This window comes from Equus quagga, chromosome 9 (assembly GCF_021613505.1).
Source record: "Equus quagga isolate Etosha38 chromosome 9, UCLA_HA_Equagga_1.0, whole genome shotgun sequence".
NCBI lineage: Eukaryota > Metazoa > Chordata > Mammalia > Perissodactyla > Equidae > Equus > Equus quagga.
In genome coordinates, this window is record NC_060275.1 from 65,725,755 (window position 1) to 65,751,413 (window position 25,659).

At 59.4% G+C, this 25,659-nt stretch overlaps 2 protein-coding genes and 1 long non-coding RNA gene across 7 annotated transcripts in view; 2 read left to right on the forward strand and 1 right to left on the reverse strand.

Moving 5' to 3' along the window:
* The window catches only part of SIN3B (SIN3 transcription regulator family member B), a 41,122-nt gene extending 24,158 nt beyond the window's left edge, over window positions 1-16,964 (forward strand). For 3 of the 4 annotated variants that reach the window (XM_046671467.1, XM_046671468.1, XM_046671470.1), the window contains 11 exons: window positions 2,659-2,866; window positions 3,674-3,790; window positions 4,980-5,218; window positions 5,998-6,181; window positions 6,844-7,447; window positions 7,962-8,131; window positions 11,089-11,262; window positions 11,561-11,653; window positions 13,794-13,888; window positions 14,766-14,970; window positions 15,117-16,964. In XM_046671467.1, coding sequence (XP_046527423.1) covers window positions 2,659-2,866; window positions 3,674-3,790; window positions 4,980-5,218; window positions 5,998-6,181; window positions 6,844-7,447; window positions 7,962-8,131; window positions 11,089-11,262; window positions 11,561-11,653; window positions 13,794-13,888; window positions 14,766-14,970; window positions 15,117-15,347 — 2,320 coding nt within the window. In that variant the 3' untranslated portion in view covers window positions 15,348-16,964. Of the gene's footprint in view, window positions 1-2,658; window positions 2,867-3,673; window positions 3,791-4,979; window positions 5,219-5,997; window positions 6,182-6,843; window positions 7,448-7,961; window positions 8,132-11,088; window positions 11,263-11,560; window positions 11,654-12,971; window positions 13,420-13,793; window positions 13,889-14,765; window positions 14,971-15,116 lie in introns of those variants that run through there. The other variant, XM_046671469.1, reaches the window with a different exon arrangement.
* Window positions 8,147-13,516, reverse strand: LOC124244719 (uncharacterized). 2 transcript variants are annotated; one of them, XR_006890098.1, is made up of 3 exons: window positions 13,412-13,516; window positions 9,598-10,134; window positions 8,147-9,010 (listed from the first exon to the last, which is right to left on the reverse strand). It is a non-coding gene; the product is annotated as an uncharacterized LOC124244719 (long non-coding RNA). The 2 variants fall into 2 exon arrangements; XR_006890099.1 differs by lacking the exon at window positions 13,412-13,516 and adding an exon at window positions 12,146-12,964.
* A 4,016-nt stretch (window positions 16,965-20,980) lies between the features above and the next one.
* F2RL3 (F2R like thrombin or trypsin receptor 3) lies at window positions 20,981-22,427 on the forward strand. The gene is made up of 2 exons (XM_046671080.1): window positions 20,981-21,095; window positions 21,394-22,427. Exons 1-2 carry the CDS (start codon window positions 20,981-20,983, stop codon window positions 22,425-22,427), a joined length of 1,149 nt encoding a protein of 382 aa, XP_046527036.1.
* Window positions 22,428-25,659: the final 3,232 nt, after the last annotated feature.

Consider the following 25,659-nt stretch of genomic DNA (forward strand, 5'->3'; position numbering starts at 1 on the left):
CTGTATTTCCTTCTAGGAGTTTTATGGTTTCAGGTCTTACCTTCAAGTCTTTGGTCCATTTTGAGTCTATTTTCGTGTTTGGTGTAAGATAATGGTCTACCTTCATTCTTTTGCCTGTGGCTGTCTGGTTTTCCCAGCACCATTTGTTGAAGAGGCTTCCCTTTCTCCATTGTATGTTCTTGGCTAAAAATTTTTAACTAGTTTTTAATGTAAAGTAAGATACATATCCAGGAAACCACACAACGGAAGAATGGTTTGGTGAATCATCATTAGGCAGACGCCTTGTGCCACCACCCTGGCCACACATTGGCCTTCACCAGCCCCAGAAGCCCCTCCACGTGCCATCCCGGTCGTGCTCCCTCCCGGCTTGAAAGTGCCTCCTCCTCGTGCTGGTTATGATACGGCCTCCCTGGCCGGCACCCTAGCCCCCCCGCCCCGTCCCCCCCCGTCTTCTGGGGTCTGTTTTCGCCTCTGTCTTACAAGCCCCCCCCCCCCCCCCCCCATTTTATTCCTTACCATCTCTTTGTTGGCACCCCTACGCCAGTGGGTCTCATCGCGTCCTTCTCCACAGTCCTGTTTCCCATGTCGCTCTATCCATCAGGATGCACTGGTGTCCGCTGAGCTCTCTCTGTGGTTCGTTCGTTCATTCATTCATTCATTCACTGGGGGTTGCAAAAGAGAGGACCTCAGCAACGTTTGTCACCTTTTCGTGGCCCGGGGAGATGCTTGATTTCTCCTTTTATTTCAGTGTCAGGCTGCTGAGTCACTCTCCTGCCTCATCAGGACCAAAGGGGCCATTGTATTCTTTCCCCATTTTTTTGGCATTATATGAACTCATGAACTTAAACACATTTCCTGTATTTTGATACCTTTTCAAGCTGAGAAAGCTGCGACCCAGAGCACATACCTGCCACTTTCCCCGGGACAAGATCTCACAGAGGTTCACATGGTGACCGGTGGTCTGGCCCCGAAGCCTGGCCCTTTGCCCACTTCTGCCCTCTGGACACGCGTGTGCCTGTTGAGTTTCCTGTAAATGGTGTTGTGCTGTCAGTGGGATGCAGCGTCCTCTCTTTTTGTTAACTCAGCATCTCTTGGCTGTCTTTCGGTGTCAAATGTGAACGCATGTGATCGTTTTTAGTGACTGCTTAGTATTTTCTTCCTTGTAGGTACCAGGGTTTTCTCAGCAGGGTGGGTAACGATGCACGCTTGTCTCCTGTTTCTCCCTACAGTCAGTGCTCAGAGGTCAAGCTAGGGTTGTCAGCAGCTGCCTCCTTGGTGGTCCTGAGTGTCCACATTTCGCAGTGACCTTTTCCCTGGGTTAACTTTCCCAGACTGCTGAAGATCTGTTAATGCTTTCAACAGTGGCCCAGAGCAGGATGGCGGGGTTGCACAGTCTTGGCTAAAACGTGGCTGGCTTTTTATACCTGGAGGGCATGCTCACGCGCTCACTCGCAGCGAGGTGTGTCTGCTGAGCCCAGAAGCCAGTGCCATGCCCCCGATTCCTGGCAGAGACGCACTCACTGTAGCTGGAAGGTGAACTACAGTGGGTGAGAGGCCGGGGTTGGGGGCAGGGTAGGTGGGCGGCATGTGGGCCTTGGCAGGTTGGGCACATGACCAGCCCCGAGTCTGAATCGGGCCTCTGCTTCCTACCAGCAAAGCGAGAGTTTCTTCATTTGTAAAATGGCCGTATCTCCCTCCTGGGGTTGTCAAGGGGCTGGGGGAGAAGAATAAAGGAACAGGAAATGCCGGGTGCTGAGCAGATGGGCAGTGCGAGGTTGGGGTCAGCTGTTCCCTTTGGACATGTGGGCGCGTGTGGTTGGGCGGGGCCCAGGAGTGTGCAGCGAAGTCCAGAGACGAAGTGGGCCTCCACTCACTCATCTCAGCGTGACACCTGGCTGGGCTGGTGTTCACCTCCGCGGGGTCCCTCTTAGCATGTGCAAGCTTCAGCTGGGTGTGCAGACCCGAGGGCAGCTGAGCACGGTGGCTCAGAGAGCTGGCCTCTGGTGATGGCACAGCCGGAGTGGGGGCTGGGCGGGGGCATGTTCCCTCCAGATTGTGCAATTTGTGTTTATCCTGGCTGTAACTGCAGACGTCCCCTGCCCTCATTTTGTTGATGTCTTCTGTCCTGCATTTCTGTTTGTTTGTGGTTTTCCTGGTGAGCTGAGTTGGCGCGGGGTCCTTACAGTGGGGTACAGCGTGTCAGCAGACTTTATCTGTAAAGGGCCAGGGTTAGAGACTCTGGCATTGTCCTGCGTAAGCAGCCACAGGCAATATTAAGCAAATGGACACAACTGTGTACCACTAAAACTTTATTTACAAAGACAGATGTGGCAGGTTGGTCATAGTTTACTGGACCCTGGCCTAATGCCCAGCCTCTTCCAGTCAAGGAACATTGCTGACCCCAGCTTCTGCCAGCTAGGTTGTGTTTTCCAGACTATCTGAAGGCCGTCCTGTGAGTGACGGGGCCTGGTTGGTGACAAAGTGGTGGTGGCATATTCACTTGCGCCTGCAACGACACTCGGTTCTGCCCCTCCTCCTTGATGTTGAATTCTGACCATCTTTAACCACAGGCGTCTACACGAAGCCATTCTAAAATCTCTAGATCATTCCTAGAAAACCCCAGAGTTTCCAACTTACTGTTTGTCTTTATTTCTGAAGGAAATTTCCAGAACTCTTTGCACAGTTCAAGTCCTTCCTGGGGGTGAAAGAGCTGTCATTTGCCCCGCCCATGAGCGACAGATCGGGGGATGGAATAAGCCGGGAAATTGACTACGCATCTTGCAAGCGCATTGGATCCAGCTACCGGGCGCTCCCCAAAACCTACCAGCAGCCCAAGTGCAGTGGGAGGACGGCCATCTGCAAGGAGGTAGCACTCCCCAGGGGCTCATGTCAGCTTATGTGGTGCATGCTCCCCACTCTGCAAGACAGCTGTCCCCCCCATGCTTCAGATGAAAGGCTGGAGTGTCAGCCCCCCCAAATGCTGTGTAACAAATGGTGCTGGGATGTGTGGAAACAAAATGCCTGAGCAGAGGTGACGGTTTCTTAGCCAACTGGTAGTTTTGGCAAGTCTTAAAGCACCGTGCCAGCACAGGGTTTGGCACATTCCTCCATTAGACTTAGATTGCTTTCTGCCTTGATCCTGCTTTGTCCCAGCTTCACTGCCCTCAGGATGTTTCTCTTTAGCTTGACGAGGAAACCCTTCTTCAGGGTTAGTGGACAGACTGTTACTGCATTTCCAGAATTCAAGAATGCATGCTAGATTCCAGGATGTATTCCAGGAGTCAGCAAACTATAGCCTGCGGGCCAATCCTGGCCCACCTGCTGTGTTTGTAAATAAAGTTTTATTGGCACACAGCCACACCCCTTCATTTACGTATTGCCTGTGGCTGCTTTACCAGGACAACTGGATAACTGCAAAAGCTGAAATGTTTATTATCTGACCTTTTACAGAGAAAGCTTGCCATCCCCTGAAGTAGTATGGTTTGTTCACTTGAAAGTCATGTTTTCTTTTAAGATCACTTTAAAATTAATTTTACTATTTGTACGATAAGGTAATCTCCTGTAAACTCAGGGTGATATTGCTTATCCTTGTATCTTCTATACCGGGGGACACAGTAAACAATTCTGGTCGCTGGGGCTGCCGCGCCGGTGACAGTATTTCTTCTTGGCACAGGTGCTGAATGACACCTGGGTCTCCTTCCCCTCCTGGTCGGAGGACTCCACCTTCGTCAGCTCCAAAAAGACACCCTACGAGGAGCAACTGCACCGCTGTGAGGACGAGCGTTTTGAGGTGCGTGTGCTGGCACTGTGGGGCCCTCTGGGCTGACCCTCGGTCCTGGCCAGAATCGGGGAGCCCTGGGGTGCATGCCTCTCTCCCCTTCACAGCACTACCTTCTCACTTTCCCCTGTTCGCCTCCCTCCCCACCATCCTTTTGAGTATCAGGGATTCTGGCACTTTCCAGCAGGGGACAGTTCCTAAAAGCATCCCTTTTCTGCTTTGCTGGCCTCTAGGCTGGCTAGGCAACGATGCTTTTCCTTTTTGTTCTTAAAATATATATATATTTAAATTTGATTAATTAAAATTAAGTTAAATTAGTATTTCTCAGTGAAATTTTATTCTGAGATCCTTGTAGATTCATATGCAGCATGAGAAATAAGACAGAGCGACCCAGCATTCGCTTCCACCAGTGGTAACAACGTGTAAATCTCGGGTGCAGTGTCACAGCCGGGATGTTGACGCTGACCCAACCCACGCTTTCATCCACGTCTCCCCAGTTGGATTTGTGTTCATGTGTGCACGTCTGTGTGTGCGTGTGTTTGGTGGTGTGCACGCGCGTGTATGTGTATTTAGCTCTGGCGGTTCTCACCTGTGGAGGTTCATGTATCCACCACCACAGCCAAGATGCTGACCGGCCCCTCCTCCACTAGGAGCCCTCATGCTATCCTTTACAGCCTGGTGCCTCCCTCCCCGCCCCACCCATCCCTGACCCCTGGCGGCCACTGACCTGTCCTGTCTTCCATCTCCATCACTCTGTCATTTCAGGAAGCTTGTAGAAATGGAGTCACATGGTATGTAACCTTTGGGGCCTGGCTCCTCCCTCGGCACATGGGCTGGAGACTCATCCTGGGGGCTGTGTGTGCCCCGAGTCCCTTCCTTTTTATTGCCAGGTGAAATGTGCTTTTGATGCCTGTGAGGGGGTCAGCCCAGGGACTTCTTCCCTCCTCAGATGAGTCCACCAGTGCTGAGCATCCCACAGATCGGTCTGTCAGCGCCAGGTCCTGCCTTTGTGCCTCCCCCTGGTTGTCACTGTTGCCGAGGTCTGGACCCCACCCGTGTAATTAGCCGCTGAACCCTCATTAGGGCTGCCACTTTCTGATGTCCATTATCTGCCCCCGAGAGATGTGGGATTTATTAGCTCTGTACATATGACCCTTCTGCCTGCCCACTGGCCAACCCCTTCCTGCCTTCCTTTCCGTAGTTAGACGTCGTCCTGGAGACCAACCTGGCCACGATCCGGGTGTTGGAGAGCGTGCAGAAGAAGCTCTCTCGAATGGCGCCGGAAGACCAGGAGAAGTTCCGTCTGGATGACTGTCTCGGGGGCACATCAGAGGTGATTCAGCGCCGGGCCATCCACCGTATTTATGGCGACAAGGCTCCGGAGATCATCGAGAGCCTCAAGAAAAACCCCGTCACTGCCGTCCCCGTCGTCCTGAAAAGGTGTCCCCTGGCTTCTGGCTGCCCCGCCCTGCTGAAGGGAGCCCCCCGCCCCCCAGGAGTGCATTAGTGCTCTTTGTCACGGGTAATCGCAAGAGGGAGTCCCGGGGCCTCAGGCTGGCTTACTGTGTTTTCCAGTCTTCCTTCATCTCCCTATTCCACTCCTGAGAGGAAAGCACAACTGTGTTAATGGTTGTCCGTCTTTCTAGAATCTTCTGCCATGTACATAATCATGTCTGAACATGAGAAGTAATTATTTTAAAGCATAAATGGGACTGTCCTGTACCACAGCTTGCTTTTTCTTTAGTAACACCTTTTGGGGGTCTTTCCATACTAGTCATACTGGTCAACAGGTATTGATTAAGTAGCCACCCTTGACCAGGTGTTGTGCCCATCCCTGAGGTTACAGAGCTAAGCAAGGCCCACACAGTCCTTTCCCTCGTGGGCCTTGTAGTCAAGCACGGGAGTCCTGCAGTCAAGCCAGCGGCTGCACAGAGCGTGGTCGGTGCCGTGGGCCAAGACAGGGAGGAGGTGCTGGGGTAGTGATGTTGAGAAACCGTAAAACCGGCCATGCTGATTCTATGGGGCCATTGCTCCCGCCCGCCCTCCTTTCTTCAGACAGAACTGGCTGCGCAGGCCAGGAGCTGGCTGTTCCGAGTCTGGAACGCACTCAGCTGGGCCTGCGGGGTGGAGACAGCCTGGTCCTGGGCAGGGATGGCTTGGGTGGGCACCCTGGGCTGTCCCCTTTTGAGCCCCATGCTGAGTCCTTCCGGCCGCCACAGGCTGAAAGCCAAGGAGGAGGAGTGGCGGGAGGCCCAGCAGGGCTTTAACAAGATCTGGCGGGAGCAGTATGAGAAGGCGTACCTCAAGTCCCTGGACCACCAGGCCGTGAACTTCAAGCAGAACGACACCAAGGCCCTTCGTTCCAAGAGTTTGCTGAACGAAATCGAGAGCGTCTATGACGAGGTGAGGCCGTGCTGAGCGGGCCGGCTGCGTCCTGGCGCTGGCCCTGCCACCTCGGGCAGGCTGCCTGCTCTCTGCCTCTGTTGCCCAGCATCGCCCTTGCAGGGCTGGCTAGCGGGGAAGGTGGATGTTTCTGTGGCACCTAGCCTAGGGCCGGCCGGGGAGGAGGGTTACACAGCTCTGCCATTGTCAGCAGAGGCCCCCACCGTGGGCCTTTAGGTGACCGAGCAGCTTTCCTCTACTGCTGACGATGTCCCAGGACCCCCTAGAACTCAGAAGGAGCATCACATCTGGCCCTTGCTCGGACTGTACTGCGCGGTACTGGTACTGTCCCGATTCTAGCAGTGAGGAAACTGAGGGATGAGCACTGGCCACTTACCAAGGCCAGTCGCAGGAGACCAGGGCTGCAGGCCTTTGGGCTCTGCCTCCAGCTGCCACATCGCGCCCTCTTGGCAGCTTTGGTGTGTTCGGGTCACAGGACCTGCACCACAGCGGAGGCAGGGCTGGGCTCTGGGGCTTCCAGGATTTGGGCTTTGAAAAATGCGTGCAGGGAGTGAGTTACTCGCAGGAGCCGTAGGGGGAGCCACTGGGGCCCCGCAGCCCTGGCCCGGCTCTGAGTTGTCACCGTGGGCCGCCCCACCCCTTAATGGCTGCCCTGTCCCCAGCACCAGGAGCAGCACTCGGAGGGCCGTGGCACCCCCTGCAGCGAGCCGCACCTCATCTTCGTGTATGAGGACAGGCAGATCCTGGAGGACGCAGCTGCCCTCATCAGCTACTACGTGAAGCGGCAGCCAGCCATCCAGAAAGAGGACCAGGGCACCATCCACCAGCTGGTGCACCAATTCGTGCCCAGCCTCTTCTTCTCCCAGCAGCTGGAGCTGGGGGCGTCTGAGGACTCTGCCGATGAGGGCCGGGGGAGCCCCCTGGGGCACAGCGCAGACCCTGGGGAGCGGAAGAAGCCAGCGCCGGGGCCACAGAGCAGCCCGCCGGAGGAGAAGGGGGCCACGGGCGCGGCGCCAGCCTCAGAGCAGCTGCCGCCGCAGCACAAGCCCCTGGACGACGTCTACAGCCTCTTCTTCGCCAACAACAACTGGTACTTCTTCCTGCGCCTCCACCAGACCCTGTGCTCCAGGCTCCTGAAGATCTACCGCCAGGCACAGAAGCAGCTCCTGGAGTACCGGACCGAGAAGGAGAGGGAGAAGCTGCTCTGCGAGGGCCGCCGGGAGAAGGGCAACGACCCCGCCATGGAGCTGCGGCTGAAGCAGCCAAGTAAGGCCCCGAGACTCCGCCGGGGCCCTCAAGTCTGCGGCGGGAGGGGAGAAAGGCGGCCGGCAGTGTGGGTAGCCTGTGATCGGAAACGTTCACTTTTTCTGACTTTTCATTTTGAAATAATTGTTAGCTCAGATGAGAAATTTCAAATGGAAAGTTGCGAAAGTAACACAGAGTACCCTCCCCCAGCCTCCTGAGCGGCAGCACCGCTTCGGGCTGGAGTGTCCTGATGGGACCAGGAGGCGGGCGTCGCAGGCCACACCAGCCAGACTACAGCCACGGCGGCTTCTTGCCCGTCTTCCTGGGTTGTGACGCTCTCAGTGGCCTCTCCCCACGCCTAGCCGCGTGGAACCACTGCCCAGTTGAGCTGCCGTCCTGGAACTGCAGGCCAGCATCAGGAGGCCTCTGTGGCGGGCGGCGGCGAGTATGGGCTCCGTGTGTTCTTGGAGAGCCCAGACTCATCCCTGTGGGGGCCTCGTGGGCCTTTGGTGACCGCGTCCCCGCCCTCCCGCAGGTGAGGTGGAGCTGGAGGAGTACTACCCGGCCTTCCTGGACATGGTGCGCAGCCTGCTGGAGGGCAGCATCGACCCCACGCAGTACGAGGACACTCTGCGCGAGATGTTCACCATCCACGCCTACGTCGGCTTCACCATGGACAAGCTGGTGCAGAGCATCGCGCGGCAGGTGAGTGGGCGCAGGGCCGGTGGGTGAGCGGGCTAACAGGAGGGCGGAAACGAGGCGGTCGCACCTCCCTGTGGGTCCCTGCCTGTCCCCAGCTTTGAAAACCATCCCTTCCATCACTCTCATGGGTGTGCAGTTGGCCTGTGGACGGTACCTTTTGTTTTTTAGTTAAGGTAGAGTTCGCATAACATAAAATTCACCATTTAAAGTGTAGAATTCAGTGGCATTCAGCACATTCACATTATAGAACCATCAGCTCTAATTCCAAAACATTCCCATCGTCCCAAAAGGAGAGTCCGTCCCCATGAGCAGTCCCTCCCCGGCCCCTGGCACCCACTAGTCTGCTTTCTGTCTCTGTGGATTTGCTGTTCTGGATGTTTCCTATAAATGGGATCACGCACTGTGTGGCCCTCTGTGTCTGGCTTCTCTCGCTCAGCATGAGGTTTCCGAGGTTCATCTACGTCATAAAGTGTGTCAGAGCTTCGTCCCTTTCTGTGGCTGAGCGCTGGTCCACTGTGGCTGGAGCACGCTTTGTCATCTGCTCACCCGGCGATGGGCACTTGGTTGCCCTACCCTGGTGATTGCGAGCGTGCTGCTGTGAACACCCGGGCGCACAGGTTTGTTGGAGGCCCTGTTGATAGACCTTTCATGAGGGTGGTTTGACACCATGTGGAGAACCTCAGCCCGCTTCTCCAGGGGGACGATAGCAGTGATGTCCATCAGCATAGTTTATAGTAGCGGAAAGTCCCGCACAGCTAAACGGCAGCGAGAGGAAGTTGGTCACATAAACATAAACAGCAGAGCCGCAGGCGAGACGGGCGTGGTCCCGGGCTGCGTCCTTCTCATTCCCGCTGGAGTTTCCTGATCAAGTAAGGCTGCTCGCTGTGAAGCGGAAAAGGAGTTAGGGAAAGAGTCATGTCGTTACGCTCCCACCCAGAGGCACTCACTAGAAACAGCATTTCCTTCCAGGTTTTCAAACTTCTTATTGAAGGAAAACACACAGAAAAGTGCCCCTATCCTAAGTGTGTAGCTCCACGGTCTTGACAAGCGGACACCCCGCTCCCGCTTCCTCCCAGCCCCTGCCCACCCGTGGGCGCCCACTGCCCTGATTTCTGACGCGGTCAACTCCCTGGTTTTGAGCTCTGTGTGAATGGAAGTGCACAGCGTGTCTGGCTGCATCCAGACAGTGTGATCCTTTGAGATGCCTCTCTGAAGAGATGTCCGTAGCTCCTTCATCCTCATCTTAGGAGGATTCCGGGGAACTAGCCTGCGTTGGGGCCCTTGGAGCAGGGCTGTGCATCTCTGGCATTGCCTCCACTCCCCTCGGGTGGGTCACAGGCAGGCTCAGCCAGCCTCGGTGGAAGCTTCTTGCTTCCCGGCACACGCTGCGTCCTGCCCAGTACTCAGGATCGGTGGTCCCTCTCGTCTCTCCTGTGCTGAGGGGACGGTGAGATCGAGTTGTGGCTTACCCTGCATTTCCCCAGTGGCTCAGGGATCCGTGCCTTGTCATCCCTCTGTGGCCATCTGGACATGCTGGCTCTGGAGAACCTGACACGCCTCCTGCTGCTTTTCCCCATGGACGAGTCGGGGGCTTCAGGTCTTCTGGCTACAATGACTTGTCAACACTGATGGCTGTGTTCTGACACCCTAACCCTTTTGTCCTTGGCCACCTCCTCGTTTCCTTTTGGGGGCCAGGCTGGGTCTCTGTCCCTCCCGTCACTGTCTGCAGTCATGGCCACTGTGGTCAGGTAATGGGGAGGTGGGCACGGGGTAGCATGGAGAGAGGACATGCGGGGCCCTGCGCACAGCTCCGGGAGGGCAGACAAGGGGTACACGACAGGGCTGAGTACTGTACACCCAGGCTGGGGCTCGGCTCTGGCGCCTCCAACAGGCCACAGCTCTGGTGACAGTGGCTTCATCTGCAGCACCAGAGGGTTGGACCAGATCAGGCGCTTTGATTAATGCTTTAGGAAACATCCCTTTCTTCACAAATGTCTCCTGTAGACCTATTTTTAAAAAAGGGAGAGCGAAGGGATAAAACAGAGCTGGTCAGCTGGAGCCCTAGGGGCGCCGACCCCCCAGCATGACCCCACCAAATCCCCACACGAGTGCCCGGGCTGGATGCTCGCAGGGCCCTGCCCGCCCACGTCTGTCACCTGCCTGGCAGGGCCCTGTCCACACTTTTTGCCGCTTTTTTTTTTCATTAGCGTTTCTTGTTTCCAGTAACAGCAGCCAGTGCTCATTGGGAGCTTGCCACATGCCAGGCCCCAGATGAGGCCCAAGTTTCCCCATGTCGTGGTGTTCACTCAGTGCAGGGACGTGCGGGAAGAGCCCACGGCCGGTGTCTGCAGGCGCGTGTCTGGGCCACAGGGAGTGCCCGGCAGGCCACTCACACTGGCTCCGTCTGGCCCCGCAGCCCTGCTGTGGGCGTTACTCATTTCTTCCCAAACCTGAGGGTTTTAAATGTGTTTGTAGGAATTAAAGGAATTGTGTTCATAGCTGAACATTTAAGGGAAATGACCACCCACCATCGCATCATCTTTAGATAATTATCGTCCCCCTTTGGGCGCATTTTCCTTTGTATTTTTTCTGTGCTTTTCTCACACCCTGGCAGGGTTTGCTCATTTGCTCTGGTCTGGTCTGGTCTGTCCTAGTCTGGTCTGGTCTGCCCTGGACTGGTCTGGTGTGGTCTGGTCTGCTCTGGTCTGGTTTGGTGTGGTCTGCCCTGGTCTGGTCTGGTGTGCTTTGCTCTGGTCTGGTCTGGTCTGATCTGGCTTACACCCAGCACAGAAATTGCCCTGTGCAGCCCATTGGATTCTGGCCTTCATCCCCGCCTCGTGGACTTTGCCACCTCCTTTTTGGGTGGGAGGGGGCTCCAGCAAGAGGTGGAAGGGGCGGCCATGCATCACCCTTCCTGGGGAGTGCCCACGCCAGGCACTCACCGGCTCTCTGGCCCGCAGCTGCACCACCTTGTGAGCGATGACGTGTGTCTGAAGGTGGTGGAGCTCTACCTCAATGAGAAGAAGCGGGGCGCTGCCGGCGGGAACCTGTCCTCGCGCTGTGTCCGCGCCGCCAGGGAGACCAGCTACCAGTGGAAGGCCGAGCGCTGCATGGCTGACGAGAACTGCTTCAAGGTGAGAGGCCTGCTGCTCTCGCCCATGCGGAGCTGGGGCACGAAGGGGCGCCCACGACAGGAGAGGGCTGGCCACTGCTCCTGGGCTACACCACGGCTTGGCCGCCAGCCAGCCCCAGTGCCCTGCACTTCTTTTACTGGGCCCCTGGATGCTAACCCAGAAGGTGGGTGTCTGGCGTGTGGTCCCTTGAGGAAGGATCAAGGCCTGGAGGCTGGCAAGGTGGGGTCCCCTTTCAACCATGTCCTGTGCCAGCCTGGCTTTTCCTGCAGCTTCAGACTGTTCGTCTCCTGCCTCCCAGGTGATGTTCCTCCAGCGCAAAGGGCAGGTGATCATGACCATCGAACTCCTGGACACTGAGGAGGCCCAGACGGAGGACCCTGTGGAGGTCCAGGTGAGGACCCTGGTCCCGTGCCCTGTGCCTGGTGTGCAGTGGAGGCCAAGAGCGGCCACGGGCAGCACGTGGGCTCCCGCCCCTATACCCCATCACATGCTGGCCAAGCACAAGCCACGGCCATGAACTGTCCGCCCAGAGGAGCCTCCCTGTGCGGCTCCACACGCTCTTTGGGAGCCCGAGGGACTGTGCGAGCTGCAGGCAACTCTCAGGAGCCAGCACATGTGTTCAGGGCCGCGTGAGAGCCAGGCCCCCTTCCCCCAAAGCCCTGGCCCCTCCCACCTGCCGCAGATATCCCGACATCCCCGTTGTGCCCATGGATGGTGCGGGCACTCAGACCCCCTGCACTCCCCGTGCCTTAAGTTCATGGCTCCGGGTCCCAGGCCCCGACCATCAGGGGAGACTGCCCGCCCCACCCTAGACCCGCACGCTCCGCTGGAGCAGACTTTACCCACTCGCCTCCCTGCTCCCAGAGGGCGGTTAAATGCAGACCTGCATGCGTCCCAGGACAGTCACAGAGGCGGCTGGGGGTCCTTGTCCACCCTTGTCGTCCCTCCCCTTCGTTCTTTCTGTGGCTCATGCATGCCCTTCTCTTTGTCACCTCCCAGCGGGTCTAGCCTTTGCGCGCGTCACTTGGCTGGGGCAACTGTGTCCATTCCGCAGGCTGTTGTAACAACACTATGAACCGGGGGCTTTAAACAACAGCAGTGTCTTCTCTCAGCCTGGAGGCCAGAAGGCTGAGATCCGGGTGTCGCAGGGCTGTGCTCCCTCTGCGGCCTTTAGGGGAGGATTTCCTTTCTTCCTCCAGTTCTGGGGCCCCAGGCGTCCTTGGCTTGTGGCCGCATCACCCCAGGATCTGCCTCTGTCTTCACACGGCCTTCTTCCCTGCGTGTCTCTGTTTTCTTTTCTTACGGGGACACAAGGCAATGGAGTCAGGGCCCACCTTACTCCAGCGTGATTTCCCTTGACTGTGTCTTAACCTGACTCCGTCTGCAGAGACCTTGTTTCCAGATGAGGTCATGGCCACAGGAACTGGGGCTTTGAACTTGGACACCATTCAAGTGTTTTTGGTGTTGGGAGGCACCATTCAACCCATAACAGTGATCAGTTCATCCCAGTTGGTCTGGGACATTCCCAGTTTTAGCACCTAAAGTCCCACGTCCCAGGAACTCTCAGTCCTGGACACACCAAGACAGTTGCTCTCCCAACACGTGGCTGCCTCAGAAGGTTTTATGGAGTCTAACAGTATATACGTGAATAGTTACGTACAGCAAAAGTATGATTTCTCTTGTTGCCCTTTTGACCCTAAATCAAGCAGCTGAAGATCTGTGGGCCAGGAGCTGGGACACTATCTGCTCAGGAGCTTTCTGTGTGGAGACACAAACTGCGGCGACACTGGTGCCCGTGTGCCGCCGGGAGCAGGACCCATAAGCCCCAAGCCCCTCACAGAGCCAGGGCTCACCTGCCGCAGCCACAGGGGCTCCCCGCCCAGCGTCGCTGCCTGCTGCTTCTGGGCTCCCCACACCGGAAACACTTTCCAGGACAAGTGAGGGTTGGGGCCTGCACGCCCTGCCCCTTCTGGAAGTTCCCAGCAAACGTGGTTTTGTTAAGCTCACGTCTGGAGGAGCCTCCGGCTTTACCCTGGGGTGAGCGATGACTTGGACACTCCAGGCCATGCCCACCCTGGACCCGGGTGGCCCTTACAAGCCCTGCTTGTTACTCACCCCCTACTCCAACCTGGTCTTTCCCTCTTTGTACCTGCTGTTCGTGTCCTGATGTCCGTTCCTGGCCCGCTGGCCTCCACACCCCGCTCTCTGTGTGGGGGGCCCCCAGGTGAAGTGACCACGTGATGAATAGCAATAGAAATGTCATCACACAGCGGGGACGTCTCCACTTAAACACAAAATGGCAGTTCCGTAAATTGTCTGACTCGTGGCCGGGTGTGCTTGGTCCCATTCTAGCTGAGTCCTTTATCCTCAGCTGCAGTCTGGAGCTTTCCATCACACATCAGGGTCCTCTTAAAGCTTTGGGAGGGGTGGGGACGAAATCCCTGGGAACCTCTGAACTCAGGGTCCTGGGGGAGAGGCCCGTGACCCCCGATACGTGGGGACTCATGGCTCTGTCTCGGGCTGCCCCCCAGCACCTGGCTCGGTATGTGGAGCAGTACGTGGGGACCGAGGGTGCGTCCAGCTCACCCACTGAGGGATTCCTCCTGAAGCCCGTGTTCCTGCAGAGGTGAGAGGACGAGCTTCCTTCCTGTGGGCCCGGGGAGACTCCTCTGTCCTTCACTGGGGCTGAATGACAGTGTTTCTCTGTCTGGGAGCGTTTCTGGGACAGCTGACATGTGCTGTGGTGTGGCCTTGCCCTCGTGAGGCTCACAGTCTCGGGAAGCTGAGCGATGATCTCGTGAGGATGGGGCATGACCGGGCTCACCCCAGCCGAGGGCATGGAAGGGCCTGGCCGAGACCCAGGATGAGCAGTCAGAGGAAGGAGAAGTCACCGGAAATGGCAGCCAGCAGGCCAGAGGCAGGAGTGGCCGCCGCCTGGGACACCACCTGGGGGCCAGATCTCATCTCCAGCCGGATTAAGACAGTGGCCCTGAAGATCGGGGGGACCTTTGTGGGGGTTTAGACTCCAGTGTGGACTTGCGAGGTGGGGACTGTCCTGGGGGAGGGGGTCCCAAGAGTTCCAGGACCACTGGTGACAGGAGGTGAGGGTCCCTGAGACGGCAGAAGTGTCAGCAAGGAGGGAGGGACATGGGCATAGAGAGGGAACGAGGAGGGAGGTGTCATCAAACTTGAAGAGAGTGGAGGACCCTGGTTGAGGGCTCCGCCTGCCAGAGGGACAAGAGAAAGAAAAGCGGGTGGGGGGAGCGAGTGGGAGGCCCCTCCCATTGTTGCCAGCACCCAGGAGACTGGTTTTAGGATTCTCTGGATTGAAGCGGTGGGTGGTGGTTTTCCTTCCTTCGATTTGCGTTTCTCCAACCTGGGAAGTCAAACATCCTCCCCAAGGTTATGAGACTCGAGGGTTTGCATGTCCTCTGGTTCCCGCTGCCAGCCCATCGGCGTGCGCAGCTGGAGTCGGCTGCCAGCGCGCCTCCTCTTACCCACAGGAACCTCAAGAAGTTCCGCAGGTGGCAGTGCGAGCAGGTGCGCGCCCTGCGCGGCGAGGCCAAGAGCTCCTGGAAGCGGCTGGTGGGTGTGGAGAGCGCCTGTAACGTGGACTGCCGCTTCAAGCTCAGCACGCACAAGATGATGTTCATTGTGAACTCCGAGGACTACATGTACCGCCGCGGGACCCTCTGCCGGGCCAAGCAGGTGCCCGCCCCGCCCCGCCTGTCCCGGGGACCTGGGGGCCTGGGCCGAGAGGTCTAGCCGGGGGTGTCTGGGGTCCCGAGATCCAGCCCACGACCATTTTGGGGTGCCTGGGCCGCCCTGACTCCCCACCCCACCCCCCCCTGCAGGTACAGCCCCTGGTCCTGCTGCGCCACCACCAGCACTTTGAGGAGTGGCACGGCCGCTGGCTGGAGGACAACGTGACAGTGGAGGCGGCCAGCCTGGTGCAGGACTGGCTGATGGGCGAGGAGGACGAGGACATGGTGCCCTGCAAGACGCTCTGCGAGACAGCGCACGTGCACGGCCTGCCCGTCACCCGCTACCGAGTGCAGTACAGCCGCCGGCCGGCCTCGCCCTGACGTCCCTCGCGCCCCACGACGCCCAGCCTGGCAGTGCCGCTTCCTGGCCTCCGCGTCCGTCAGCGCATTTTCATGAACAACCTGAGGGGCAGGGCATTCCCAGCACGCTGCTACGCGCTCGAGGCTATGTTGGCTCGTGGCCTCATGCTGCCAATCCCCTCAGCTTTCCGGCTTCCTTTGGGCCCATCCTGTGCCAAACGTGAACCCCCTGCACTTGAACTCGGGGGCTCCGTTCCTGCCGGAAAGCGGGGGATCAACGCGCTGGCCGAGCAACAAACAGTTGCATTTACACACCTGCCAGGCCACTGCCGACACATGTGCCAGATGCCCGGGCGGGTCACTGCTGGCCCTTCTGTGCACGCGGCGTCTGGGAGAGTCTGATGACCCAGCAAGGACACGGTTGCAAGGGGGCAGTGTTCAGAACCCCACATCGAAGGAGCTGGCCCAGCGGACCCACTTGGAGAGCACTCTTTCCCGAGTGGTCCCGAGGGCTTCTAGAAACATGTCCCGAGCTGGGCCACCCCCGCATCTGGTGGTAGGGGCATTGTATGGCCCAGCCGGTGCACAGGGTCGTTGGTCACTCTGAAAGAGGGAAGAGCCACCTCAGCCAGACTGGGGCACTCCGCGTTGAGTGCCCATGTGGAGTGGCAGATGCCCAGCACGGCCGGCAGACCCCATTCGGGGAGAGACGCCAAACCCGAGTTGATCTGGCAGCCGGACTCTGGGCCAATGCTCCTGCTAAGCTCAAGTGTCCCACGCTGGGAGGGCCCTGGGCGCGGTCGTGTACCTAAGATGGACATTCTAGAAGTACGTACTGCACGCCACAAATATTTATTCCTTTACACTCTCTTAGCAGTTGTAACTTCTGCCACAGCTCAGTCCCGCAGCCTCCTGGGGGAGAGAGCCCTCTTCGTGGAACTCCTCGGCCTGCCTGACGGCCCCGGAGAGTGGGTGTGAGGGGCTGAGGCAGCTGTCCTGCAGAGGCATCCAAGCTTTCTGTGCCAAGCTACCAAGGAATTTGGGCTGGCGGCCAGCTCCTTGAACTTCTCGCACTGTGAGAACCCCTGGCCAGGCCCCAGGCCCCACCGGACTGAGCGGGCTCCACGGACAGGCCCAGCGCCATCCCCACGCTGCCGCCTCTGCTCGGCCATAGCCCTCATCTTCCGCAGCTGAGCTGTGCCAAACCCACAATTCCGGGAAGTGGAGGCGTGTTTCCAGGAGTTTCTAGGAGTGACCTGTGGAACTCGAGGTTTGAAAACCTTGGACTCTGTGTGGGCGACTCCGAGGCAGGTGTGCCACTGGCCTCCTCGCCCACGTTTTCTCAAGTGTAACCCGGGCACTTTGTGCGCATCCTCATTTTATAAGAAGGGAATTGCTCATTGGAATTCCCAAATCACATCCTGCCGGCAGCCAGTCACCCTTGGAGGCCCGTGCCCTTTGTGCCTCCTCGTGGGCCTGGGCGCACGGGCCAGCCCCCCAACTCCCCTGCATGCTTCTGGGGAGCATCTCTTCTGTTTTTGCAGAATTTCTGTTCTGGGGCTTGTACTTCCTTTGCAGCTGTTTTGAATGTAGTTTTCCTTTTCTATTTATTTGCACATTAAAGTTAAAAATTAAATATTGGCCAAAAGTTGTGAGGCTGGCTCAGTTATTTCAAGCAAGAGAATCTGGGGAGAGAATGGGAGGCAGCCTTTCCCTGCCAGGTGGTTGGAGGCCCCGGAGGGAGTGTGCGCGTGCGCACCCGGCAGCCTCTAGTCTCCAAACCCCTGTGGACCCCCAGGCCCCCTAGGCGTCAGCCCCCCTGAGTGTTTTCTAGAATATAATTCCAGGCTCAGTGTTTAGATTCAGTAGAAATGAGAGGTGTTTCCTTCGAGCGTTGTGTGTGCAAAACCGAACTGACAGACTCTGAGCTTACTCTGCCCGCCCACTCACTTCTGCCAGCAGGTCTGGAGTGGGGTCTCGCCCTCCCCCAGTCCCACAGACCATGGTCCCCGTGCTCTGGTCCCCGCCCGCCCTTCCTCTCACTCACCTTCTGCATCCTCTTCATCACTGTGTCCCCTGAACATCTCCAGGACCCCCTCCAACCCGGCCCCGCCCCTGCCTCCAGGTAAGAGGGAGCCCACAGCTCTGCTCAGGGTCCCTTAGCTGACTCTCTTGAGGCTTCTCCAGCGGAACTGCCGGCCCCACCCCTCACCCCACGCAGCGCCCACAGCCAGGCCTCGCCTCTCAGGTCCCTGAGCTGGGTCTGCACTGCCTTCTGCCCTGCCCCCTCCCAGGAGTTGTCCCCAATGTCCCTGAGTGGCCGTTGCTGCCTCCGAGCCGAGGGCGGGACCTCAGTCCTCCCGCCGCGGAGGAGGACCTAGCCCTGCGGACCCCCAGGCTGCAGCCTGGTGAGGAGGCCCTGAGTGGGGACCAGCCCGCCGGCTGGCCCACGGTAGTACCAGATCAGAGGTCCTGTTCCCAGCCACTGTGTCTGTGGCAACCGGTCACACAGCGGTGAGAGCAGCCCTCGCCAGCAGCTGTGTCCCCACGCCGCCCCTCCCCACCTCCTTCACATCTGTGGAGGTGCCTGCTGCAGGACCCTGTGGGCCGCCCTCCCCTCCCCAGGGTGGTGGGGGGGCAGCCCGGGATGCTTGGGGAGGTGGTAGGAGGGTTTGGGGGGGACCCAATGAACGTTTATTCTGCTGCAAGTGAGGCATTTGTCTTGCTGGCTGTTGGCGAGGTGTGACTTGCACTTCACGCCCGCTGTCCTGGCTGAGTGGGCTGGCTGCTCCAATGAGCAAGGTGACCTGCAGTCAGTCTCGGGAGGCCCGCGGTGGGGTAGGACATGGCCAGCAGGAGCCTGCAGGGACCCGGCTGCGGGCTGCAAGGATCGGAGTGTGGGTGAGGTCTTCTGAATGCACTGGGCCCCTCCATGAGGGCGGCCTTTGGAATCCCGACTCCACACCGGGGGACAGTCAAGCAAACAGACTCAGATTTGGGGTCCCAGGGAGGAAGCGCAGGGCACCAGGGTGGGAAGGGCCGGACCTCAAACCCTGGGCCTGACCTTGGCCCCCAGTAGTCAGGGTCACAGCAGCTCCTCTGCCGGTCTAGCTCCTTAATGTCCCTGCCCACAGGCTGGGGCCCAGCCGGGAATGAGGGGAGGCGGAGCATGCTCCTGGGCACCCATCTGGCTTCAAAGTATGACAAAATGACAACCCTTTCCACAAGGATGGCTACCGTGAGAAGCGCTGCCCTGGGAGGGATGCAAGCTCTCTGTCTCATCCGCAACCGCGCCCCCCCCATCTTCACTGGGGACAGCGGGGCGGGGGAGGGGCTGGGGGAGGATGGCCTGGAGGGGCTTCCCAGGGTCCAAGCAGGGCTGGAGGGGGAAGAAACTCAGGACTAGCCACTGGCTTGAGTGTGTTTGCCATTTTTTTCACCATTCAGAAAAGTTTTAAATTGTAGTAAAATACACACAACGTAAAATTTACCACCTTAACCATTTTGAGTGTCCAGATCAGTGAGTGGCATTAGTACATTCACATGGTTGTGCCACCGTCTCCACCACCCGTCTCCAGGACTCTTCGTCTTCCCAACTGAAACTCTGTCCCAGTGAACACTCCCTCCCCACGCCCCCCCGCCCCCCGCCCCAGCACCCTCCGTCCTGCGTTCTGTCTCTGTGAGCATGACTCGTCTAGGGACCGCGTGTAAGTGGGGTCGTACAGCATCTGTCCTTTTGTGTCTAGTTTATTTCACTCAGCACGTCCCCATGGTTCATCCATGTTGTAGCAGGTGTCAGAATTTCCTTCCTTTTTAAAGCTACTATTCTGCCTTTTTTTAAACATGAGTTTTTACGGAAAGTGACACATGGTACAGAAAATTCCAACAGTACAAAAAAGCACCAGAGAAGTCCCTCTCCCCAAAGACAGCTGCTTCCAGGAGGTGCTGCACGGCTTGTCACCCGACTGGGACAGCGGCCTGCCGAGTCGGAGCCCCTCCTGCCGGAACGGGGTCATTTCCGGGACAGGCCATTGACACGCACCCCTCTCTGTGCTGCTGGAGCGCACACAGGCTTTCCTGCGTGTGTCCCCGCCGTAGTTCCCAGACACGGAACACCTGAGTCAGACCACCCTCCGCAGCCTCTGGCCTCCCCTGCACGCCTTTCCTGCTCTGCCCGTGGAGGACAGGCAGGGGGTCCTCTTCCTGGCTTTCTTGTGGTATCATCGGTCACACGTTGCTAAGAGACACAGGCATAGGGCTGAATCTGTCATTGGTGCCTGTGGAAACCGCTCCGAAATGGGGGAGAGGTTCCTGGCCAAGACCCCTGCCCTGTCCAGAGTTCCCCAGGCCTCAGCATCCCTGACTCTGGGGCTGGGACAGGGACCTTGGCACCTCGGCCTCCAGCTGCACTGACCCTGCCCAGGGCTGCTAGGTCACTTCCTGGCTGGTCCCTGCGTCCCCAACTGTGTGACTAGATTAGGGCTTGCCATGCCAGGACACAGCTGTGTGGGATCCGCTCTCCCATTGCCCCCTGAGGTCCTCCTGCTCCCAGACCCCCCGGCACTGTGGCCAAAGCCTGATGACACCAGGGCTCCCTCCCCAACCATGTAGAACCCCCAGTTTGGGGCTCCCTCAGGGCGGGACCCTCAAGGCCTCCCAGGCCCAGAGGGGCATCAGGGGCAATCATGTGCAGGAGAGAAGCACCATCCCCTCTGAGCCTCAGTTTCTCCATGTGCAGTTGGCCCCCATCTGAGTGTACGTGGTGTCCCGGCACCTGGGAGCAGGAACATGGAAGGGCTGGAGGAGGGGCAGTCCCCCAGGAGGGTGACTCATGGGGCCCCCTGGCCTGGGCTGGCCCCACCACCTCACTTATGGCCATGACCACCCCCTGGTCACACCCGGGGCCCCAGGTTGAGGGTGGGGCCAGGACAGGTGCAGAAGGGGCTTTGAGAGCTGCAGCTGGGCTCCCCTCACCCCTAGGGCAGCATGCAGTCAGCATCGGGGGCTCTGGCTGAGGACCGAGACCCCTCAGATATCCTCAGCAGCCCCCTGACTCCAGAGGCACCTTCTTCTCTCAGCACCTCACTCTGCTCCTGCCAAGGGGCCCCCGCTGGCACATGGGTGAGGCAGCAAGAAGGCGGGGCAGCCCCACAGAGGACCCAGGGTGCTGGAGTCGGGGGCAGGGTGAGGGATTGCTCACCTATTCTGACCGCTGACCTGGGGAGGCAGGGTCCTGCCCGCCAGTGACAGGAGGTGGGGGGAGGCTTCGGGAAGGGCCAAGAGCCCCTGATGGAGGGGCGTGATCTGGAGGGCTGCAGATGTGACTGGCCAGCAGGAAGTGACCACTTGTTCCAGAGAGGCTTCCTGGACTGGACAGGGGCTGGCAGAGGGCGCGGCAGCCTGGGACCTCATACCCCGTCTGGCTGGCCCAACGCAAGGCACGTCTGCCAGACTGAGTGAGCCCTGCTGCCAGGCCTCCTTAGGCCACACCACAGGCCTCCCACGGGCTCGCTGGGGACAGGGGCTGGTTTATCTCCCCAGGCCCTGTCCACTCCTCCGCCTGCACTCAGGAAGCTGGGGGTGGGGGTCCAAGCAAGCAGGAAGCCCGAGGTCAGCCGGCGCAGCCCGGAGCAGCTGGCCACAGCCCTGGCGGGATGCATGCGATCCTGCTGCTGTGGCCCCTGGCGCTGGGGCTCAGCCTGGACGACGGCACCCAGACCCCCAACATGTACGACGAGGGTGGGAGCGTGGGGGACGGTGACAGTGACGGTGAGTGAGCTGGGGCCCTGCCCCGGCATGGGGGCACGGAGCTGCTGAGGGGGAGACGGGGAACAGAGAGGCCCTCTAAGCCAGCCCTGAGCCCACTCGGCTGTGTGTGTCCATGTCCAGCTCTGTTTCCCCAATTCAGGGGGCTCCTGAGAGCTGGGACCGGATTGCAGCCCCTTTGTGGCACATGATCCACCCAGAGGGACCGGCTCAGGCGGGGGGGCTCCTGGGCTCTAAGTGCTTTCCTCCTGCTTCTGTCCCCCAGGTGGCACGGCGGGGCCCTGGAGCAGTCCCCAGGCAGCCACTCCTGGCCCACTCCACCCTCGCAGCTTCCCCGGCCAGGCCCGCGCCAACGACAGCGACACTCTGGAGCTCCCGGACAGCTCTCGGGCGCTGCTGCTGGGTTGGGTGCCCACGAGGCTGGTGCCCGCGCTCTACGGGCTGGCCTTGGCGGTGGGGCTGCCTGCCAACGGGCTGGCGCTGTGGGTGCTGGCCACCCGGGTGCCTCGGCTGCCCTCCACCATGCTGCTCATGAACCTGGCGGCCGCCGACCTGCTGCTGGCCCTGGTGCTGCCGCCACGCATCGCCTACCACCTGCGGGGCCAGCGCTGGCCCTTCGGCGAGGCTGCCTGCCGCCTGGCCACGGCCGCACTCTACGGCCACATGTACAGTTCTGTGCTGCTGCTGGCTGCCGTCAGCCTGGACCGCTACCTGGCCGTGGTGCACCCGCTGCGGGCCCGCGCCCTGCGAGGCCAGCGCCTCGCCACCGGGCTCTGCAGTGCAGCCTGGCTGGTGGCGGCCGCCCTGGCGCTGCCCCTGGCACTGCAGCGGCAGACCTTCCAGCTGTCGCACTCAGACCGCGTGCTCTGCCACGACGTGCTGCCCGTCGGTGCCCAGGCCTCCTACTGGCGGCCAGCCTTCACCTGCCTGGCGGTGCTTGGCTGCTTCCTGCCCCTGCTGGTCATGCTGCTGAGCTATGGGGCTGCCCTGCGTGCGCTGGCCGCCGCCGGCCGGCGCTACAACCACGCACTGCGGCTGACAGCGCTGGTGCTGGCCTCGGCCCTGGCCTTCTTTGCGCCCAGCAACGTGCTGCTGCTGCTGCACTACTCCGCCCCACGCCCCGATGCCTGGGGGGACCTGTACGCGGCCTACATGCCCAGCCTGGCGCTCAGCACCCTCAACAGCTGTGTGGACCCCTTTGTCTACTACTACGTATCGGCCGAGTTCAGGGACAAGGTGCGGGAGGGGCTGCTCCGCTGGGCGCCAGGGGGCGCAGCGGCCTCCAAGGAAGGGGGCAGCGCGGGGATGGGCACGAGGTCCTCCTCGCTCGTGTGACGGGCCCTCGGAAGGGGGCAGTGGGGAGGGGTGTTTGGGTTGAATAGGGTCCCCTCCCAATTCACGTCCCCCAGGGACCTCTGAACGTGAGCTAATTTGAAAATAGGGTCTTTGCAGGTGTCATTAGTTAAGATGAGGTCACAATGGAGTAGGGTGGGCCCTAAACCCGACATGACTCGTGTCCTTATAAGAAGAGGACACAGAGACACACAGGTGAAGACAGAGATCGGGTGATGCACAAGCCAAGGAACCCTGTGGACCGCGCAGCCCCCAGGCACTGGAAGAGACGCCTGGGATGGATACCCAGAGACTCGAGGAGCCAGCCCTGCCCACCCCTCATCTCCGGCTTCTGGCCTCCTGAACTGTGAGACAATAAATTTCTGTTGTGTTCAGCCCGTTTGCGGTCCTTTGTTACAGCAGCCCCAGGAGATGAAGGCAAGGGTTAAATGCAGATTTCAGGCCCAGTCGCACCCCCCGACTCGCCCAAGCAGGAGCCCATGATGCTGCAGTTGACCGGCTCCCTCCTGTCCAACAGGGGATGAGGCGAGGCTGATGCTGCCCTGGACCCACCGCAGGCCCCTGCCCAGCGCTAGGCTCAGGACCCCACCTCCAAGTGCCTCATGTCGGTTCTATTTGGCCCAGATAGCCTGGGGCCGGGTTCGTGGTCCTCGTTCCCAGAAGTCCAGATTCCAGCTTTGGGCCAGGCCCCAGGGCTTGGGGCATTTCCTGAGGAAGCACAGTGGAGAGCCCCACTCTGCTTTCCAGAGCCTGGTGCAGCCCGTCACTGGGAGCCACAGGGCTTGGCCTCCCACTGTCCCCCTGGCCACAAGACATCACTTCCCTCCCCAAACCTGTGGTCTGATTCCTTTTCTGGCTTGAGTTAACTTTCCCGCGGTCCAGGAGGGTGGGGTAACAAGAGGATGGATGGTGTGCACCCAGGGCCAGGGAGTGCAGCCTTGCGACCCCCACACCCTGCTGCCTGCTCTGAACTGAGTCAGGGGGCACCACGTGGGGAAGGACAGCCACAGCCCCCAGCACACACGCCCCTGTCGCTCCCCACCCCCCCACCCAGGTCAGCAGGTGGCAACTTGGTCAGGAGCCACTGAGGCATCAACTGTGGGAGTAAGCAGCCCCCTGGAGGCAGAGGGAGTGGGGGCCATTCCTGGGCTCCCCGTTGAGTTCAAGTCTCTGATCTGAGAGGAGTGAGCCAGTGAACGGGCAGCCCCGGGACACGCATGCGTGCGCGCACACACACATGTGCTCGTGACCCTGGAGAAGTGTGAATAAGATCAGTGAAGTGTATGGATGTCAACAGCCTGGTGTGATGATGTACCAGAGTTCTTCCAAGATGTCTTCCTGGGGAAGGCCGGGGAAAGGGGACCAGGACCGCCCTGCGGTGGTATAATTTCTTCCAAATGCTCAGGACACAGATCTTCAAACCCTCCTCCCCACTCCGCTCTGAAAGGCTGGGCTGCAGATGAAGGAACGGAGGTGCGGGGGCCAGATGAGAGCTGGGGCTCCAGCCCTGGGCGCTGACCCCAGGCTCGCCTGCCATAAGAGGCCAAAGCCCCTTGTGACTCTTGGAAACGAGCTTTTATTACACCAGCGGCCTCTAGGGCGGCGAGCAGCAACAGGGCCCCAGCCTGGGGAGCTGTGCCCCGTAGGCTGGCGGGTCAGGGCTCGGGGAGTGGCTGGAGCTGCACACAGGCGACTCACAGGCTGGGCAGCCCCCTCAGGGGCCCTGCTGTCCCCAGCGGAGGTCAGGGATGAGCAGCGCTGGCTGAAATAAATACCACTGTGGAGGGAGAAGACAGGCGAGTGAGCGCAGGTGATGGAAGGGAAACAAGCGTCCTCCGAGGCTTACAGAAAGGGGAGGGAGCGCGCCTCCAATGGTCCTGGAGCGGGTTGCCCTCTGGGCTGCTGGCAGGAGGCCCGGCCTCCAGGTGGGGCTCTGGGAGATAGGCGTGGGGATAGGGGGAGGCCCGCAGGTCCGCAAGGCCAGAGAGGCAGGAAGCTGAAGACGCCTGTGTCTGGAGCCAACGGCTTCCCCACAGGGCCTGGCACCGCCAGGACCGAGCACTCAGGGATGCCAGGGGTGACCCAGGGGTGCAGGGACTGTCAGTCTTGGGACAATCTGAGGTCTAAGTTCTGGGGCTCAGCAGACCACGTGTCCCAAAGGGAGGCCAGGGCTTTGTATTTTGGAGGAAGGCGGCCTGTATATTTTTGAAATTGTTAACAAGGAAATGGATGCGACATCCTTATTTGGCCAGATGTTGTGTCCACTCAGAAAGAGGCCTTCCCAGAAGTGTCCCTTTTCCTGGGAGCAGCATGTCAGGCTGTGGGAGCTGCTCTGGCCCAAGGGGGTACACCCAGCCTCGGGGCTGGGGGCAGGACACCTGGAGTTCCAGGTGCAGCTGGGGAGGTGGGAGGAGGAGGTGAGGGGCCTCCAGCCACCTGCAAGCTGGCTGTCCCCCCAGGTCCCTGCCATTCTGTCTATCAGATTCATTTGGAGGCAGGGGTCACCTGGGGCAGAGTCCACCAGTCCAGCAAGCAGTCTAGGAAGCTCTCCCATCAGTGGCCCTCTTCTGGCAGGCAGACAGGCACAGGATGCAGCCAGATCTGTCCTCCTGCTCGGAGTGTTAGGAAGAGAAGCCACTCTGACTGATGGGGAGAGAAGAAAGGAGTATGTGGGCTGCTGGGCCCGTGTGCCCTTCCCTGAACCACCTCCAGGGTGACAGGTGACCCCTGGGGTGCGGTGGTGGGGGGACATGACCCAGCCTGGCCCCTCAGGACCCTGCCTACCCCGACTTGGCCACGGAGATGGGATGGGGCATTCACTTCTGGTAAGAATGGAGCAGTTTGTGTGGGACCCCCGACCAAACGGGAAACCTATCTGTGGACCTCAATCCAGCTATAAAAAAAGAAAGAACTGTGGAAATTAATAAAAGAACCTTAACTAAACCCGAGCCGGGAAAGCCTGTAGGGGGCGCTCTCACCCCCATCACATGGTCAATTACATCACATGGTCAATTCCCTCGGACAGGAAGTACAACTACTTGACTACTGAAGAAGACTTCTCTCCCCACCTGGCAACAGCCCAGCCAATGAGAAATGCCACAGCCCAGCCAGTGAGAAACGCCACAGCCCAGCCAATGAGAAACGCCACAGCCCAGCCAATGAGAAACGCCACAGCCCAGCCAATGAGAAACCCCACAGCCCAGCCAATGAGAAA

Bases quoted from the DNA above. Each gene is read 5' to 3' on its own strand.
- F2RL3 (XM_046671080.1), top strand. From the start codon at position 20,981: ATGCATGCGATCCTGCTGCTGTGGCCCCTGGCGCTGGGGCTCAGCCTG. The intron at 21,096-21,393 runs GTGAGTGAGCTG...GTCCCCAGGCAG, and splicing joins GGGGGACGGTGACAGTGACG to CCACTCCTGGCCCACTCCAC.